We start from the raw sequence: 20,888 nt of genomic DNA, 5'->3' as shown, positions 1-20,888 counted from the left end.
GACACCATCAAACATCACTCAACAAAGCTCTGCCGTCTGTGACCTTGTGCATCTGGTCTCGTCTCTTCTCTCTATCACCCCATCAGAGAGGGCCTCTCACTCTGGATCTGTGGCAGCCATATGGGCCCCTGTTACGTCCAGATACCGTACTGTGGCCTCCATAACGCGTCTCGTTTACCACTACTGAGGAGTGGGAAGAGGAATCTTTCAGAAGAAAATGAAACCCTGACTCCTCTTTCCTTCATTGTTTAAAATCTCCTCTTGCCGTCCAGAAGGAAGAAAAAAAGATTCAGGCTTATTACAAGGACGGGATACAAAACACACAAAACGACTGACTTTCTTTCAGAGAAGCTTAATTGAAATTCTCCCTGACCCTGAGTGAAGTGCACAAAGGCCTGCTAAGTTCTTGCAGGTGTCTCAGCCAGAGGGGCCCCGTCTCTGGGCATGCCAGCCTGCCACGAGCACACACATTATAACTATGGCACTTTGAAGATGACCCAGGTGCAGCAGGTCTTTAAAACACAACTTTCACCTAAGAAGTCTGGCTTGGACCGGTCTGGTCCAGCTCAGATTGTTAAGAATAGTCTCTTCACTCTATGGTTTACAGCTGCTCTGTGGCTTTGAAGAGGGTCCCTCAAAAGTAAAAGGCAATTAAGTGTAGGGCCGGGTACACTGACAGTGCACACTTCAATGGGAGAAATGTCTCTTTTGAAAGTGCTCTTTTGCAGAGTGACTCTACAAGTTTATTCAGATTTCCTTATAACTCCCCATTCTCAACTTTCTTTGCTTTCTAACTTTTATGCTAAATCATACATTTCCCATCTTCCTCTCTTTCTTCTTTGCCCAGTCCTTCATCTACTTGTTAATCACGGCCCTGATTTTACGAGACCAGACATAAAAGTAAGGGGAACAAAAAAAGGAACATGTGACTCCGGGCTTTGATCTCCACTTGACCGTAATAACTGTGTCCAGGGCTGTTTCAATGCAACGACAGAAGCCATGGAGCTCAGTGGATGGCTTTCTCTGAAGTGTGCACACACTACCTTTTTCTCACAGTTGATCCGCACTTCGTCTTTTTCCTGGTGAAACTTCATCCCTTGATCCTGGAAGGAAGCAGAGTTGGAATGATACTGTGTGGCGGAGGTGATACTGTGACACACCACACAAAGACAAGCCCATTCTAACCTTAATTTAAACCTTAAATTTAACATTTAAAACGTGCCCCCCCAAATCGTACCCTGACTTCCTGGTGTTTTCGGTGTTGACTGTCCTGGAGCTGCTGTTTGAGTAGTGCTATACTTTTCTCAAAGTCCTCCATCACCTCAGAGGACTGGAAGAGAGAGGAAATTGTTAAAAACTACTCTGGTACAAATTTGTGCTTTGAGTCAGTGAACTGTATATTTGTCATAGCATTGTCGAGGTGTTCTGGTAATGTGGACCTTGGCAGCAGACAGAGCATGTTCCTTATGCAAGTGGCTCAGATCAGTCTCGTGTTTGGCTTGGAGCTTCTGCACGGTCTGCTCGTGCTGCTCACTCTGCTGCTCCTTCTCCTTCTGCAGGATCAGATGTCTGTGGACAGTTAAAGAGCACGGCAGGACGGTTAACACATAACCTGTTCCTATTCCCCAATTAAATAATTACACGAGTCACTTCCCCTCCCTGTTGCTATAGTTTGGTCTCAGCAGATTTAAAGGGTTTCTTGGCGCCTTACACGCATCCTGACAGTAACATGTGACTTAAGACCTCGCGCAGATATTGTATAATACAGAGGACATTGTGACAACCTAGTTATTAAGCATTGGCAAACACATTTATCGCTCTCTATTTCACAGACCGTCTGTTGGCCTCCTGCAGTTCGCCGCTGATGGATGCAATGTGAATCTCCAACTGGGCCTTCTCCTGCGTCACCCTTTGACGCAGCGCGTTGCCCTTCTCCACCTCCACGGACTGCTGTTTCACCCGCATCTCCAGCTCACGCACCGTTTGCTCCTGAAACCGCAAGCACACACAGAAATCACTGCACCAAAACAGCTTGAACCAGTGAGGGCGCTAGACTGAGAAAAATATCACGGGTCAGAGGGTTGCATCCTCCCACAGTAGAAGTGAGACACAGAAATCTGGTCGCTAATAAGAAGCTGGAAGCTGGGGCTTACAATGTAGCTGACATTTGGAAACCCTGTAACTCTTATTAAATAAATAAAGTGTATAGAGTCTAGTTATCATGTTAATTAAATCTGACTGTAACAGGACTATTGAAGTCTCAGCTGCTTAAAAAGGTACAGTGCGTAGTTTCTGGCCACAGGCGGCGCTGTGGAGAAACATTTTGATCAACGGGTCCCTGTTTCGTTCGTGAAATATACACACGGCGAAGTGCAGACCAGAGCGAGCTTCACTGTCATTTTGTACACTGTCCAACTTGTGATACAGAACACTGAACAATCAAACTAATCACGTGTGAGATTAGATAACTCCACTGTATATTTCATTGGAAAACGTGCAAAGCTCAAACAGGATTCAGATTTTCAATAAAGACAATGATCAAAGACCAGCTGACGCAGACAGCTTCTTCCGGCAACCGATTTGATGAAGAGAAAACGTCCCGTCTGTGCATATACTGTCCCCCTGCATGCAAGTCTTTGTATGCGTGCGCTTGTTACAGCGTGGAATGCGGCGTGGGCAGGCTGATAAAGGTGATGACGGGACGCTGATTAAAGATGGAGCGTGCTAGTCAATTTAGATGATGACAGAGGCTGGCGATGACAGGGAAGTGGAACGATGGCAAAAAGGAGGGAGCCGTGTGTTTGAACAGAGTGCGAGAGCAGCGCCCGGCGAGGCTGCTGAGAGATATTTTGTGTTAGCGGCGTAGGGTGCTGAGGAGAGGAACAAGGGGGCCTGTGTTGTGCCGGGACGCGTGCTGACACTTAGTATGGACAGGCGCTTCTTCTCATCTCCTGCCAGAGAGCCGAGGCTGGACCGGGCACACCTGGACACACTAGGGAGGGAGCAAATTACATCCCCTAATGAGGTGTTTTAGAAGGAGAATTACAAGGTGTGAAGAGCAGACTGCATAACGTACATTATGAGCTCTGCTGCCCTTCAGAGATTTAGAAGTGACAAAGTCTTTGAAGTAGTAACATGTAATTTTGTAACCAAAAAAAGTCATACGGAGTGGTGGATGAACTTTTACAGTTTTCGTATCTGGAAGACAGCCTGCATCACTCATCTCCTGAGGCTCGTCAGGCTGTGTGTATGCATGAATGTTGTGTGAGAGGTGGAGCAGCAAGTCGACGAAGACATGAGAAAAGAAGACAGAGTAAACTGTGGACTTGTGGGACAGGTGTCACCAAAATACTCCTACTAACACTGCAATGTTTACGCCTGTTTTTACTATGACAGTTACTGGGGATGCACAGATATGGTTTTCTAATGCCGATACCACTTTAAGACAATATTGACTTTAAGTACCTGTACTGTTCATACACAAGAACACACAGTTATGTTACACACAGGCCTAACAACAGAAAATATAACAAAATACTAGATCAACAATCAGCCAACTATCGGCAGTACAAAGAGAGGATTATTCCTACTAGTTCATCTCTAAACCACAAGACCATATTAATCATACCTCCATTATCAGTCAGTTTAATTATGGACATGCATGGACTACAGTCTAGAGTTTGAATGGCGCAATACCCAGGCAGATACCGGCTTGTCTTTCTTTTCAAACACCTACTCAGTCACTCTACCTGCTCATAGGTTGCGTCCAAAAATAACAACATCTGACATATCTGTAAGCCCCTTGTGAGATCTTTGATAGAAATCTAAACAGGTAGCGTTGGGCCGATGGACAGTCTTCATTTCACTGCTATTTAAGATGAAAATGAATCATCAGTCTGAGTTTGTCTTGGCTCGCATACTTTAACTGTTGAACCGAGTGAACTTTGCACATTGTGTTCTGGGTATGAACTTTTTATTAGCAGCTGCGTCTCCCCCTCACAATGAGCAGAGGAGGAGGAGTAGCCTGAAACGAATCGGCACACAGTATCATTAACTGTGCAAAGCACACACGCAAAGTTACTGAAGCTACAGGGTCAAAGTCGTGGAGGACTGAATATTCTCAAAGTACAACATGTCTAAACTCAGGTCTTCTGACTGGCATCTTGAACTGTTGTACTAGTATCACTATCAGCGACAAGTCAACAGAGTAAAATGAACCTTTTCTCCAAAAAAAGAACACAAGAGAACATTGATACTAAAAGATTTAGGGTTGGAGACACCATCCACAAAACAAGTGTGCTGTAATAACTCACCTGAGATAAAGTTCACTTTGAACTTCCTACAAAAGGCGTGCGTGTGTGTGTGTGTGTGTGTGTGTGTGTGTGTGTGTGTGTGTGTGTGTGTGTGTGTGTGTGTCAGGCCAAACTCACAGCAGGAGAGCAGCTAATTTACAGTGACAGGGGCTCTTTTCATTCTCGGGGGCCTCGTCTGTCCTTAATTATTAAAAGAGAGGCCTCACCACCGGCCCTGCACTGTCCAGTGTTTGATGCCTTTTAAATGTTGGCCTGCTGACAGATTAAGGCCAGAAGCGATATGTGTGATACGTACGAGAGCCCACGAATGCTGATACTAATAACAATACTATTTATCAAGCAGTGTATTCAACTGGCCCATGGTGTTGATGGTCCCCATTAGTGTAATGTGCACGATCCCACCTAAAACCCCAAATCCTTTCATATGACATCAAAGAAACTGTAGCTTTAGGAGGTGTGTGTGTGTGTGTGTGTGTGTGTGTGTGTGTGTGTGTGTGTGTGTGTGTGTGTATGCGGAAGATTTAATACACACTTGGATCAAAGACCTTTAAAAAGATGACAGAGGTAAGATATGCGAGTCATTCTCGCCCAAAGGTTACAGGAAGTCTCCCTTCATCTGAGCCATGGAGTGACACGGGTCACTGTTTTACACATGTATACACTTTCCTTAGAGCTAAACAAGGCAAAGAATTTAATGCAAAAATACACCCATCAACTCACCCAAAATCCTGTTTGTTCCAGTGAAAGTCTGGTGTTTGGTATAGAAAATAATCTGCCCACACGAGGTGTCTGAACACTTGAATCTCCTGCTGCTGTTTGAGATGAATTCCCTAAACAGCAGCAAGCGAATGCTCGACAGGCGGATGGAATAAACATGAGTATACTAATCCAAGTTAAATCATGTTACATGAGGTCTGGGATAAGTTGTTCAAAGTGTCCTCACTTGATGCCACAAATGTTCTCATATACATAAAGCGGCTGTAAATAATACAACGTGCTGACAAAACTAAAGGTTCCTGCAGCTCGATCAATAACGAAACACATGTTCCTGTACTCACGGTCGCGTGTGACCGAGCATTATACTCGGCCTCCATCTTAGCCAGCCGGAGGTTGGTGTCCTCCAGCAGCTCCTGGATGCTCTCAGTGTGTTTCTTCTGCAGTTGAAACTTCTCCTGCTCCATCTCTGTCACAGCAGCATGCAGCTGGAGGGGCAGAGAATAACTACGCATCAGTCGCACTTCTGTTTCCTTGTATTTCCACGTCTACTTTGCTTCATTTACTTTTTGCCACCGTCTCGTTTATTATCTATTTCCTTATGCATCTAATGTCTTGCTTATTCAAGGGGAATAAACCACATTTATGAAGTAGATTATTGTCTTTATTATTACATCTAAGAAAAATTGTGGCTCATCAGATGCTAAGTGACCCTGAAGAGATGAGTGGAAATTGCATTAGGATCTTATTGAGCTCGGTTAGCTAGAGCTATCAGGAGTGAAAACACAATTTACCCAGGGCAGAGAGTATTAATTTTTCAGCTCAAAAAAGAGAGAAAAAAAAACACATTAACTTAAGCACAGCATGAAAGAATAAATATACTCTCTAACAGTACAGCAGAGCTTGCCTGCTTCCAGCAAAGTCTGCCAGTCTCAAGCTATCAAAAAGTCTTCCTCTGGCTCAGGGCTGCTTACAGGGGGGGGGGGGGCTGCAGAATATCCAAACCCTTCAACTTCTCCTCATACCTTCTTCTCCCACTCGTTTTTTAGGGAGTCGGCGCTCTGATCCGACATCTTCTTCAGCTCAGTGATCTGCTTCTCTTTGCTCTCGCAGATGACCTGGGACTCCCGCAGCACACTTTGAACTGTGGGACAACACACGCACGCACGCACGCACGCACGCACGCACGCACGCACGCACACACACACACACACACACACACACACACACACACACACACACACACACACACACACACACACACACACACACACAGAGCAGTCAGGTCCTGCCTCAGGGTATGTGCACAGATGGATGGACACACACACACACACGCGCACACACACACTCAAACACAGACATACAGTGATGCCCATTGATGCGCTGTCAGTAAATCAATGTCAATAAAGATATTGCTTCAATAAAATGGCCAGTAGCACTGCCCTTTTGCCAAGTTGATACGTTTCTCAGCGAATGCTTTTAGAGACACGCGATAGAGACAGAGAAGCGAGGAGGAAGAGAGGAGCGGGGAAGAGGAAATGAATAAAAAAGCAGACATTGTGTGATTATAATTGAGATTAAACAGCGCAGCTGGAGAACGTCACTCTACACCCGGCGCAGTGTCTCGTGGAATTGTATCTTTTTCGGGCTCTTTACAGCGAGTGTTCAGAGACACGAGTGTAAACATCCTTCCAGTTAACCCTGCAGTGCCCGTGACCTCTCACCTCTCCTCTCTAGCTTACGGATCATCTCCTCCGATTCCTTCTGCTTGGCCCGATAAATGCTCTTCGTCTCCTCAATCTCACCATTCTTTCGGTCCAGAATCTGAGATGGTTTTAAACACACACACACCGGAGAATTTTTTTTTTTTACTGCTGAGAAAATGTTTAAGTTGCAAACATGATAGAGGTTCTTGTTAAAGTGTCTTTAGCTGAAGCTTTTTTACTTTCACCAGTAGCTGTTAAAGTGAGAAGTCTACTTGTGAAACAAATTTGTTAAAAAAGTAACAAAAAAAGGTACTTTACACACTTTTAAACAGATCTACAGGTGGGTGTAACCTTTATTAGCAATCATGACGAACATGAAGTAGATTTAAGATGTTATTTAGAAGGACATGGAACATTTAGTCTACATAATTCCCCGTATTGACCTGACAAGGCCTCATCCTCCTCACGCCTATCTAATCCTGAAGGAGGCTACAGGCTAGCCGAGTGAAATGCCATCTGAGTGAACCACCTGTGCCGAGGTGTGATGAGGTAACTGCATCTGCTCGCCGCAGCCATCTGTGAGCCATTAGTTAAATAAGGCCATGGAGAGTTGGAGCTCCAGTATAAAAGGACAGTCTAGCACTCTCCATATTGAGGAGGAAGATGTCACAACTGCATAATGTACAGGCACATCATGCAGTCGGTCTGAGGTGTTTTTCATCACCAGGGTTGTTTTCTGCCCACAGTTATGCTGAATCGGCACACAACTTACCGATATATATACTCTTCCAAAGTAAAATAAAATAAAATAAAAACGATAATCTAAATCTCATTTGAATTCATAATGACATTGGTATTACCCATTCAAATAAGACGGAACAAAACAGAGTCCTCCAACAACAGATGATGCTCTAAATTTCTTCTTCTTCTTTTTTCGACCAAGAACCGTCCCAAAGCCCATAAGCTACCTTTCTAGCATTTTGTTCTATCCAAGTGCACTTAGTCGCCAAGCCTGTCGCCCTCTCTGTGTGAATGGGGATGGGGGAGATGAAAGGAGGACGGGGCAATTGGAGCAAAGTTCACCAAACATTTAGGGATACACGGTGTTTTTCAATTTATCCAGCCCAGAGACCGTTGTATTTTTAGGGGTCCACCGAGCAAGGCGGTGAAACGCAGCCGGGTCCAGGGAGAGTGCACTACAACGTGGGAAATGACAGCTTTTAGGGTGCTCATTTTAGGCTTTTATAAGACATCCTAATGCATGGTGGGAATCCAGCTGGCCGTCTATGACTTATACCAATATCACCAGTGAAAGGAGTGAACTGGAGGAAAAAAAGAAACACCTACAATATCTGGAGTTAGAACACGAGTATGCGAAAATTCTCAACAAAAACACGAATGCAATTGAATCCCAATGGCTTTCAAAACTAAATACAGTTATTAACTACCCTCTATTGTCTTCTGGTGTACACTGTGGTCTACTGTTCATTAGCATAATCTGAAAAAGAACAGAAAGATGTGCTTCTTCACATGAGGTTATTCAATATTTTAGAACTGAACACAGCACTGATCCCCAACCATCAGCCCGCTGTTCTCTCGTTATCCACTCCACAATGACCAGCAGCCTTTCAGCAACCTTTGCATTATTCATACAGTAAAGAGACTAATTAAAACTAAACCTAGCTTGCCCACCTTCCATCAGGCTCATCAGCGGGCACCCCTGAATCACTCCCCTTTGAAGCCATTAGAGGGAAGACTGGGTAAAATTCTGAGGGAATTAAATCGGACATAACTTGCAATCTGTATGTAATTAAAGAGAGGGAGTGGGGGGGGGGGGGGGAGCTGTCATCCTGTCTCTTGTCAAACACAAAGAAGCAATGGGCATCTTTAAGTGGAGAGAAAATTGGACTGTTTTCCCCCTTTTATTAAAAGCTTCTGTGGCAGCAAAGGCAAGTCATAGCGGGGACGTGACAGATCCCAGGTGCTTGATCTGATGGGCACCGAGTGTGAAATAAAGCAGCTTTACTGCTATTTTCTTCAGCTGACAAAGAGCTTTGAAGAGATGATTATTTGCGGCGCGGGCCGATGAGAAGAGGAGAGACTCGTTCTTTTTCCTTTTCATTAGCCAGCCAAACGGAATCAAGTGCCAAAGATGGGCATCACAACGCGGGTTAACTAGTTCATGAACACTCAAGTTAACAGAGCAGCCTGTCCACTGTGCCCAGGAGATAGTATCAAGCCATTTCAAACTCTTTGTGTGTTATTTCTCAATAAGTGGAACTACGAGGAGTGCAAAATAAGATAGTCTACCAGTACCGGCTCAGTTTGGGTTTTATACACTTGAAATCACAGTTGCCTGATGAGATGTAGTGAAAATTAGCAAAATATTTAATTCAAGAAAAGCATCCAAGAATGGGATTCAGCCACGGTCCCACTACGCCCTTCCCATTCAGGCTCTGACTGGGCTTCTTACTCCAGAATATAATTATTTGCAAAGATGCATTCAAACTATAACCAATTCAATATTTGGGTATTTACTAAAGACTACAGCATAAACGTAACACTATAGGACGGTGATTGTGCTTCATACAGCATCTGTGGTAGACTAATTGAATCAATATAACTCGGTCTGCTGGTTTACTTTGCATTAACAAGCATTTATGATTGTAATAAATTATTCTATAGCCAAAAGTATGAATATCAAAGCACGAATAACTTAATTTTCCCACAGCCAAATGCATTGTGGCGTGACTCGTGATGCTACATCGTTTATTGTTGCCTTAGAGACCCATTCCAAATCCTGAAATGAGTTAAGTCAATACGCCTTTTTCTCACTAGCTACAAATGAAATGGTGCGGGCAGAGTATTTACTGCGTTTCAATTTTGATTCTTACTTTCTCAACATCTGCATCGTGTCTCTGTTGCATCTTCAACTTCTCCTCCTGGTGCTTGGACTCCAGAACTTTGATCTTCATCTCAGTCTGGAAACACATAAAAAAACCAAATGTCAAACCAAACCAAACCAAACACCATATGGCCTTCTGGAGCACTTTTAACCCTAAACTAAATTGGTAAGCAAAAAGAAACCATCTGAGGGATTAAATATTATATATTACAAAAGCAACACAAGTAACAAATTCTGTTCTAAAGAGTTAAACATTGAGCTCCGTGCCATAACTCTGTACTTTAGAGACATGCCATGGTAAAAAAAAGCATCATATAGTGTGACAGGATAAAAGAGATAACATGAATCTGGATGAAAGGAGAGAGTGTGTCCCGTCTTGCACAGCTGATGATGAAATAAACCACATTAACATTTTAAAACATTTATCCGTGAGCTTAAAAAAAAACAAAAAAAACACAGTGCGGAGCTTAGATGTGCTTAACTGTGTGTGTTTCTATGTGTGTACATGTCAGTTTATGGTAAGCACAACAAAGTGACAGCCTGTGTGTTTGCATGCGTGCACTTCTGAGTACACATAGCAGTTAATCATTAAGAGAGTTTTGAGCACAGTGTCTTCAGAGGATCAAAAGTTCAGCGTTGTCATGTGCATGTTGGAGCAGATCTCCTAACAGACGGCTTCACGGTTATAGTCAAATGAAAAGAGTGAACCTATTCTTCTAATGAATGATTAGTCATTCATCATTACTGGAAATTATCACATCTCTGGGCGTGAGAATATTAGTCACAAATATCACGATCTTACACCGAGGACAGCGGTCCTGTGGGACTGAAACGCTCATTACGCATTTTCTATTCAATTCAGAAGCTCACGACTAGTGGGGCCAAAAAAAGTAAAACTCTGCCTGAGGGTGCGCCAGAGAAGAAGCCTGTTGTTTTATGTAAAAATAAAAGCAGTATATTTTGATCATTCCGTCTTATGTAAATCACATTTGCTTCTTAAAACAATGTGCTTTTCTCTAGCAACTCTTTCTAGTTTGTTTGCTACAAATTACACACAAGAAGTCTCCGCTCACAAACGCACAACGGACGGCAAGACGGAGAGAACCGTAGACAGAAATATGGCTGACCAGTCACTTTGAAGTCACGACTCATGTTTAGTCACCGTCTGTTCTAGCGTGTTAATCAACCCTGCAGCAGGGTGACAATGTTCCTCCTTTTGAAAGTGCGGCAGAGTGTGTGTGTGTGTGTGTGTGTGTGTGTGTGTGTGTGTGTGTGTGAACATGTCAGTGGTTAACAATATCCCGGGGCTAGCTCTTGTTTGTTCTAGTCATCAAAACAATTAAGTAGAAAATTCCCATGACATTGCTTGGCACAGTCGAAACCACATTAGACCTTCTCTGGGTAAAAAAAAAAATCAAAAAGGAGAACAGCTGTGATAATGGCCTGATTAAAAATAATATTCAATTACGGTGTGGTTAAATGTGTAAATATTCATACAGTACAATACAAGACAGAATATGCATGCTTTGGTGTTGAAATGGTGGCATCTATATAACCAAAGAGTTACATGTTGTTAAGATGTCAGCACTTTATGTTGGATGATCAGTCGGAGTAAAAATAAATAAAAGTCCAGACACATAAAATGTCCTTCTAGGTGCCTCTCCCCATTACTGCACTTGAGCTACATGTAGACTCTTCATCCTTGACAAAGCTCCGTTAAGTGTTCTCTCTTTATACTCAATCTTCTTGGTTTCCCACCATTTCTTGTGCAATTGAGGCGACCACAGGAGACCTGTCAGAGTAGAAGGGGAAAAGCAAAAGAAAGAGAGAGAGATGGCAGTGATTGAAAAGCAGACGAGTGAGCGGGGACCCGATTCTGTAGGCGCCCCCCCCCCCCCCCCCCCCCCCCCCCAAAAAAAAAAGCACATGTGGGGGTGTCACTTTCTCATCCTCTCTTCAAAAGCTCTTTGGAGAAAGTTTGTCAAACTAGATCAGGGGCGTTTGAAACTTGTTTATAAAGTCGTCAGTGAAGGAAGGAAGGAGGAGGAATGTCGTACACCTAAGGCGTCTGAGATGCCTTCAATCAGCCCGACTGGATGCTACAGCTTTTCCCCCCTCTTCTCTTCTTCAGAGTTGTACTGAGCGCTGTAAGATGCCATGTTTTTTGACACTCCGCTCATGAAAGGATGAGAGGGAAGAAGAGGGGGGGGGAGGAGAGATGGAATACAAGGAGAAGACGGAAACAGCTGCTTTTTCTGCTCTCAAAACCGGCGCACGGGGGGGTCAAGGCCTTTTTCCTCAGAGGGACGTGTTCACAAATCGTCTGCTAACTGTTCGGGCTCCACAAAGCAAGGTTGCGTTTGCGCGTCTCCTTCGTCTTTGCCGGAGATGCGCGATGCCCCGGTGCGTCTTTTTCATCCTCGGTAAACACAGATGCTGGAGGATAGTCGGTGTACAGCGTTCTGCTATCTACTGAGCAGCAGCTCCATGTCACTTCCACACGCCGACAAGAAGTTCATTTACTGCAGTCTGTCCACATAGTACGGCCGGATAAAGAACTTTTGAATATCTGACATGTGAAAGAAGTACCGTCAAAGTTTTAAGAAAAAGGTAGTTCAAGGCACAGAGTAAAGTAAACAGATTGCTACTCAAAATTGCTGATACAAATACATCAAGTACATAAGAACAAAGTACAGAATGGCTTGAAAGAGTAGCTTTATCATTATGGAACATGGTTGGTCTCCTGCGTCTCTCAGCCCGGATCAGTCTTAGGAACTGGTCCCCTTTAAACTACTGAGGCTCACTAGCTTGCTCTTTGTTAGCTTTGAAAAACGTTCAGATAAGGGCTCTGGCCCTCTAAATCACAGGCCGAGAGTTCACACTCCGTCCCAGAGGCTCCTTAGATTAGAGAGACGGCATCATTACGGCAACAGAAAGCAAAAGGGATCTGATCCCCAGTCAGCGGCTCGTGACCATTAGAGTGTGACTGCTTGATACGAAGACACTCAAGTCCCTCAGGTCAGCTACCAAAGGGTTAGTTTGAAGACAGCACGCACGCAATCGCATGCAAAACTTTAAAAGGAAGACGGGGTGCTTTAATCAGCCGCTCGGTATCTTCTTCTGTACTCGCACAACTCGAGCCTAATTCATCAGTCGCCATTTTATTGAATTTCCAAATAAAGACCCAGTGCTCATAACGCTGAGCACTTCTAGGGCGTGCTGAAGGATTAGCGGGACTTCATTTTCCACAACTCGCCCATGTCTAAGCAAAGTGACTCAAAGCAATGCTTCTCAGCTGCCACTCATTGTTCCATAGGAAAAGAGCAGTCAGCATTCCTATCAACGCAAGTCAGAAGCTGATGAGTTTGGTGTGAAAGCGGAGATGTTCGTTAAGCCGCCGCCAGCTCAATGAACATGTGGCGCGAATAACGCTTTAAACCTGGGTAAATTTTCAACTAGGCTCTCAGGATTAAGGGGAAGTGATGTCACTGTGATTTCCTGGACTGGGCCTAGACAGCCACGCAACGGCAGGGGTTGGACAAGGCCTCAACGGTTCTGCGGGAATGCTTGATGTGGCTTTTGAGGATGATACGGTTAAGGTGAGACTGATGACTCGAGTCACTTCTATAGAAAAGCACTGTGTGTGTGGTAACAGCTGTGTCCTGTGGGGTTCAGAGTTCCTGACTCTCTTAACTGCTAAAGGTGACTTAAGACACATGATCAGTGGGGCCATCGTAAATGATAAAAACCAGAAGAATAAGGGGCTTTACACCAGCACGTCATAAACCACAGACCTATTATGATTCCTCTTTTATGGGGCAGAGGGTGCAGTCGAAAGGGAATTCCCAGAACCTCACAATGGGAATCGGAGATGCACTGGCACAATGCAGCGGGGTTCAAGAGAAGGTTCTGCATACGGCTGATGGGAATGTCATTAGATTTGCAGGTCATAAACCAAAGTATTGGACAACTTCAAAATTATGACCAGATGGTGGCTAGATGAAAAGTTAAAGGATCACCATGGAGATTACAATCCATCCAGAGGCGGACATGCATTCATGGCAACCCATCCAACTTGTTATAATACATTTTACCAAAAAATACAACTGCCGACATCACGGTGGCAAAGTCAGCAGACCACCAAAATCCGTAGAACACATCGTCTGGGAATCACTAATGTCTGCACCAAATTTTGTGCCAATCGTTTCAGCAGATGTTGAGATAATTCGCAGTATAAGTGAAGACGTTGACCTGCTGGTGACGCAGTAATTCAGTCTGGGACAAATGGGAGGACCACACGACCGACTGAAATTGCCATCCTCAAAAAGCAGTGCAGCTAACACGGCTGAACAGCATAAGCGCAGTCTGTTGGCGGTGACGTCTAGAAGTCCTGGAGGAATAGAATGTAAGGCTGCGACACACACTTTTAATGGTCTCTCTTTCAATGCATGGACACGTCTCCCTTTTCACTCACATTTTCCCTACAGCTTTATTTAAATTCTAATAAAAACTACCTTCTGTATGTGGTAGAATACATCAGAAACGCAGTAGGCAAAGGGCACAAACCTAATAAGCACCATGGGGAAAAATACTCACAGCTCTGCACCATTTCCTCTAATTTCCCAATGTGTCCCTCCCAGTGCTTCTCTGTGACTTTCCTGAACTGGTTCCCATATTGAGAGCTTTCTGGCCTCAGTGGAAACGACAGGCCAGTTCAGTTTCCTCTCTGTCCTAAAACGTAATGCTATAATTCAGGGCCACATCCATGCAAACTGAATCATTAGTCTACCATACATACAAGAGAGGGACAAACTATTCTTAATTATCAAAAATAATTAATTAAATCAATAACTACAGCCACAAAAATGACGATAGAGTTGAATCAACAGTGTCCGACTCAGTATAAACATAAACGGAATATTATGATCTTCATATACTTCATTGCAGAGCTGTCGAATTGGATAGCACTACTGTAGTTTGTACTGGAGTAACTAATAAACTGGGAACTCTGTGTATATCAAAGTAAAGTTGGTGCTGAGGATAAACACGGTCTTCTGAGATGTGATAAATTCATATTCCCACCACACACAGCTGCATGTAGCCGGTCAGCTAGTCTGAGGCAGGATCAAACAGCATGGGACGTGGCTTTAATGTTTTCGTATTGGTGCTGCTACACTCAATATCAAACCACAGGTAGACCGGCCGACGTGGGTGGATGTGTACGGAGAAGTGTGTGTGTGTGTGTGTGTGTGTGTGTGTCTATGCATGTGAATGACAAAGTCAATAAGCAACACCCTTGTTGTCCATCACGTCTCGTATCCTTTCTCTCTGCCCTCTCCCAGTGAAGCCCATCTAGCTGACTGGAGTGCTTTCCCCAAGCAGACATGAAAAAGCCACGGCTATTACAGCCAAGTCATGCTCGGTTTTATATTTAACAGTGCGGGTAAAAGGCTGATGGTTGGGGGGGGACGATGACTTCAAAGCATGCTTACAGAATGGGATTTTCAGCTTAAATCCACATAAGGAAAAAAACTGTCATCACTGGGAGCCGGCATTATTTTTGTCTTCTAAGAGGAACGCTCGCCGTGGCCATTTCAACAACACAAACTATGCACAGAGCTGGATGTGAACGGCTGAAAGGGGCCATAAAGCAGTCAAGAGAGCTTTGACTCCTGTGTGTGTTCAACACTTGCTTCCATACAAATGCTGAGCGTACTGAACCGTGAGGAACAAGCGTTTAGGCTCATTGGAATGAACATTGTTTTGAAGTATCATGTATCGCCTTTAGATGTAGAAAAGAGAAGCATTAAAGAATGCTGATATTCATCACACTCAGAAGCTTTCAGGTAGTGTTTTTGGGGTTCGCTAAGGGCTCTTACTGAGGCGTACACCTCCTTGCTGTGTGAAAGATGTGGGCCCTGATCATCCACTAGGGTGCTGTTCCTCCCAAAACTCGGCTTGAAAATCTACAGAGATAGAGAGGAGGGAGATTAGGTGATCAGGTGACTGAGGAGTTCAAAGACGGCACTTTTGTATAAGTAACAATTAAAAGAGAAAGAAAACTTACCGGAGAGAAGGGAACGGGGTTCTCTCGCAAATACCTGGGGTTTTCAATCTGAAAGAGTAAACAGAAGAACTTCAGACGTCCCTTCTTCTCCTAACAAAGCCTTACCACCACGACCAGACTGTAACCTCCGCCCTTAGTTTGTCATAAACAATGCGGGGAACACATCAAAAGCTCGGTGCTGCGGCCGGAGTCTCTTCCGCCGACTCTCGTCTGTTTAGAAAGACAGAACGCGTCGGGCGACTTCAAGGCATTGTGCGTGTGGCCGGCTGGGGTTTCCGCTCTCAGCCCGTCTTTGCTGTCCCAACACGGCCCTTTTGTCAACACTCAGGCCCACTAATCTGTAAGCTATCCCCGGTGCGTTTACCGTCACTCGGAGACAAATGCGTTTACATTCTTGCCAAACACTGACACGGCATGTTCCTTTGATTATAATATGAAACACAAGAGATGGGACACACACACACACACACACACACACACACACACACACACAAAAGGGTCACACTCCGAATGACTCCGCAGCATTACATCAATATAGTTCACTGACTGTGAAACAAACTACATACAAAAATACCTCCGTCTTGACAACTTGCTATTTTCCTACCACTATTCCACATTTGTTTATGACCCCATTATTTTCCTTGTGAACTCACACCATCACACAGTGATTCCCTCTCAAGCACCGAGGCTGTCTATTGGGGGGGGCTGCTAACTAGCGGCAAGATCGCGGCCTTTCAAAAGCAGTGACGGCGACGTTTGGAGATGACAGCGTCGACGCACAGTAAACACTTCTGTTGCAAATCTGTTTAACATGGGGGATGAGGGAGGAGAACAAGGAGGAGGAAGAGGAGGAAGAGGAGGGTTGCGCGGGACTTATTCAGCTGCGGTTAAATGACAAAGGATTTAATGTTGCGAGGTGGCGCAACCCACACAAAGCCGATCCAGAAGGAATGGAGGATGAGCCGACGGAACCTAAAACAAAACTTCAAAGCTTGGCACTGAAACGGTTACAGCTACTGTACGAGGATGAAGTCGCAATCTGTTGCTTCAGGGTGAGCCGGCGACAGCGAGAATAGATGAAAAGCGGCTCTGCCTTAGTCGTGATGCAGGTAAAAACAGGTCAGACATTTTGTTAGCTGACATACTATAAGCTCTCAACAAAAGACGACATCGGGCTTGACTACAATCAGATTTACCGCAAACTGTAACACGTGCACAGTGCGCACACAGTGAGACAACACGCACGAGACCAGACCAGTCAACATAGTCAGTGCAGCATCAACGGTGCCACAACGTGTGATGAATTGCTACTTAAATTTGGCACTGGCAAAAAAACAACTAAAAATCCATATTTACCAAGTGATGAATGAATCAATATCCCTCTAAACTAGAGCCCAGGCAGAAAACAAGAATGTGATGTATTTTTATACCCACAGACAGCCAGTCATCAGATTTGATTGAGCACGGCCCACAGGGCAAGAGAGACATGTAGACTAAATGCTGCGGTGCAATGCTGGCACAGCGGAGCGATACTAAACTTGGATTTGGTTGCATACGTACGTATATGCCTGTGTGCCCACACACACACACACACACACACACACACACACACACACACACACACACACACAACACACACACACACGCTCCTGTGTGCACATGTTTGGACGGACGCAGAAGAGGAACGTGCCACATCACAAGGCACCGGCTCTCCAGCCAAACAAACACACGGCTGATTGATGGCTTCCTCGTTTTCGGACTAGCGTCGAGCGAGCCGTCAGCACACCCATTCAACCGCAGACAATGGACGCCCCACAGTGGCAAGGGGAATACCGTTGAATACTTGGATGGAAAAAAGTAAGCCAAGTCCCATTAAGAGATACAACTATAACATAGTCACATAGTAGCTGGAACTCCTGTCTGAGCCTGAAGCAATCTGCTGTCTACTGTCCAGCATGGCCACCGTGCTGACTACACAGACGCGATTACATTAGTGGTAAAATGAACAAACCGATATGGGCCGCTTCAGAAGATCTAAAGCAAAGCTAAAGATGTTCTTGATAGAGTGACGCTCGGTTGTGCTCAAATTTCGTCGGAGCCGGGCGCTTTGAAGCAGTGCATCTATGAAACTTCTGTAAACTTGAAGAGGGTTGGCATGTGTGTGTGTGTGTGTGTGTGTGTGTGTGTGTGTGTGTGTGTGTGTGTGTGTGTGTGTGTGTGTGTGTGAAAGAACATCTGTTGATTTGAAAGATGCAGGCTTGGGGGAGTGTTGCCAGGCAATGCCTCTTATCAGCGTCTCAACACAGACGGCAGAGCGGGGCAGTGCACGGCTTCACGTCTGCTGATAGATACCTCAGATTACCCGAGAATTGAAAAGCGAGGGGGGGAGAGTAACACGGCGAGAGGAGGAGAGAGAGGTAGACGGACGGACAGAAGGGCCAGAGAGAGAGAGAAAGAGAAGAAAAAGACAAAAAGAGAGAGAGGCTGTGCTGTGGAAAACATCTGCGTGAGTGATGTGGGGAGGAGAGGACAGAGGCGACAAGAAGAAGGAAAAAAAGAGCGACTTAAGGTCATGCTGGTGAGGAGATAGGGAATAAATAAGGGAATAAAAGACATGAGGGCAGAGTGCTTATCAAGTCCTGGCCTGGTGCACTCTAGCCTGAGCAGATAAGAGCGGCGCACTCATCTTCAGATACTCAAGTTTACACAACCCTTCTCCCACCCTCACATCCTACAATAGCAAGGAGCTGCCTTCAGGAAGTGGGTTCAAGAGGCCATAGGTGAAGTGGTTTTTTACCCCCTTTGTTTAGCTTTGTGTAGGCATCATGGCTCAGCATCATGGCCCTATTGATTTAGGTGTACCTCGTGAGCTCAAGCGATCAGAGTCACTGTAACTGTGGATGAGCTGCAGCGTAATGACAGCTGCATGTAAACCGAGAAGCTCAAGGCATGCCTCTGGACTCACCCCCAGGTTCCAGCTGTTGAGACGAGCCTCCAGGTCACTGTCACCGGGAGACATATCCGCCTTCAGCCCCACATCCACCTGAGGATTAAAAAAAAAAGAGTGTAAGAGCGTGTAAACAGCAGAAACTAAATGGAAATGAAGTTATAAATTAGAGGAGGGAATTCAAATGATTTCTCTGATTGGAAGTTTTGGCCTTAGGATGCAAACAGCAGACAGTGATGGAGGTTATCATTTTTGACACAATATAATTCCTCTTTTGGCAACAACAAAACGTTTTTCCTTTTTTACAAATAAACAGTACACCCACATGTGTTCTCCTCCTGCACTAACAGCTTTCTACTCCCTCGTTATCTCCATCTCCTCCACCCTTCGCTCTCCTCCCTCTCACATACAGCGCTCCAGATGTTTGGCAGTTCCACATCATTTCCGTCATGCAGTAAATTCCACAAGAAGGGGCATACGCAGCTTAACTGCCTGTCATCCTTGTTTTCCCCAGCCTTTTGTTACAACGGGGCCTCCGGATTTGCTTTATACAGTGTAATTCCAATGCTTCCAGGGGTTCTGTTGATACAAAGATCAGTTTACTCAAGTCCAAGTCGGGGCGGCAAGGTTGAAATGGGGGGGGGGGAAATATCTAATAAAGTTGAGAGAGCGATAGGGAAAGGAGAGATGTTGTTTGATTTGATTAGGATCTGGCGGAGTGTGGACCTTGGGTGTACCTCAGCGGAACTGCACTGACAGAGAAATCGCTGAATGAATAGCTCCAGATTAAATGCCCCCTTCTGATTAAAAAGGCATTAAGGTCCCAGAGCCTCACCCTCGAACAAACAGAGTAAACGTTTCATTTCAATATCAAGGAATGCTGAGCATGCGGGTCGCTGGCTGTTCAAAGTGTCACCGTCTGTGTATCGAACCAGGACGTCAACGCATTGTGTTAAACACCGATTAGTAGGAATAGCCTGAAAAAGCTTTTGGCCACTGATGTACGAGCAGTTGTGCAACTGAACTGCACATCGTGTTGTATGTTTTTACATGTTCGGTAGATTTGTGGTGGTTTGATGACACAATAAAAGCCCCGAAAACAAATTTGTAAATCAGCTTTGCAGTCCAACGTGAAGAAACATTTTCTCCCAAAGTAAGAACAGAAACACCTCTCAGTATAACATAATGCAATGAAACAGCACCACAAACCCCAAAAAAGAGTGTATGTTACTGTCAAATGTGTTGTGATCACCACTATTAGCTGCATTTTTGCTGCTTGAACCAGAAACCTACGAGTTCAGGGAAATTCCTCTGGCTTCATGGGGAAATGAGTTCAAGAATTTCCAAATTGGTCAACATTAAAAAGAAGAAAGCAAAACATTGTGGCCACTGTTTGTTTTGGCACCGGCGGGTTTGCTGGTAATATTTCAATGTGTCATCACAGCTACCTATAAATCTAAAAAACCCAACTTGTTGAATCTTAAAGGGACAGTTCACCCCAAAATCAAACCTACATATTTCTCCTCTTACCTGTAGTGTGTCATAGAAATTACAGTTTGTGAATGAAATGAAATGTACTCTTTGAAATGCATGCATTTGGGATTTTGAGGTGCACTGCCCCTTTAAGACCAGTATGGCAAGAGAAGTGGTTGACGGTTTGAAACATGGAGATGAACTAACCCTCCTGGCGTCATGTTTGGGTGACTGTTTGAGCGGACTGGAGGACGCCGGTCGTGATGGAGACTTTTCCTCAAACAGTATTCTCCTGGAAGAGAAAAGAAAGAAAAGTGTGAGAGGTTACCCTACAGTACAATGTGTGTGTGTGTGTGTCTGCTTTTGTCCCTCTGTTTGCATATGAATGTGCTTGCGTAGGCAGCCTGCCTCGCTATTTACACAGATCAACATCTGGCATTGGTTGCATGGTTTGTGGTCTGCATTTCATCCCATCTGAACAATAAACGTCTCTGCCATACATCACTTTGTTTCCACGGACGGCCCCGCGGGGCATCGGTCTACGGCTTGTAAAATCCTTTTATAATCATACACCTCAATCACTGTCTCATCATTCTCTGGTCCATCACGGAGCTTAACAGGGAAACTGATTATATTCATTGGCACACAAAACGGACACACTTCTCATTTTACCACGCTCCTTCTCTCTCTCTCTCTCTCTCTCTCTCTCTCTCTCTCTCTCTCACACACACACACACACTCACAAAAGAGCTCACTATCTCAT

At 44.7% G+C, this 20,888-nt stretch overlaps 1 protein-coding gene across 1 annotated transcript in view; it reads right to left on the bottom strand.

Annotated features, from left to right (window-relative positions):
• Positions 1–20,888, bottom strand: part of cep112 (centrosomal protein 112) — a 48,219-nt gene that overhangs the window by 21,989 nt on the left and 5,342 nt on the right. Inside the window, exons 5-16 of the mRNA XM_068719083.1 lie at positions 20,333–20,417; positions 18,671–18,748; positions 15,706–15,753; positions 15,518–15,604; positions 9,628–9,714; positions 6,752–6,851; positions 6,053–6,171; positions 5,372–5,515; positions 1,835–1,989; positions 1,440–1,569; positions 1,238–1,330; positions 1,044–1,103 (exon numbers count right to left, since the gene is read on the bottom strand). Coding sequence (XP_068575184.1) covers positions 1,044–1,103; positions 1,238–1,330; positions 1,440–1,569; positions 1,835–1,989; positions 5,372–5,515; positions 6,053–6,171; positions 6,752–6,851; positions 9,628–9,714; positions 15,518–15,604; positions 15,706–15,753; positions 18,671–18,748; positions 20,333–20,417 — 1,186 coding nt within the window. The remainder of the gene's footprint in view (positions 1–1,043; positions 1,104–1,237; positions 1,331–1,439; positions 1,570–1,834; positions 1,990–5,371; positions 5,516–6,052; positions 6,172–6,751; positions 6,852–9,627; positions 9,715–15,517; positions 15,605–15,705; positions 15,754–18,670; positions 18,749–20,332; positions 20,418–20,888) is intronic.

Source organism: Cebidichthys violaceus, unplaced genomic scaffold (genome assembly GCF_023349555.1).
Source record: "Cebidichthys violaceus isolate CVI_PGR_0920_01 unplaced genomic scaffold, fCebVio1.0.p SCAF_23, whole genome shotgun sequence".
Taxonomy (NCBI): Eukaryota; Metazoa; Chordata; class Actinopteri; order Perciformes; family Stichaeidae; genus Cebidichthys; species Cebidichthys violaceus.
The sequence above is the reverse complement of the archived record's forward strand: the minus strand, read 5'-3'. Positions and strand labels throughout refer to the sequence as shown.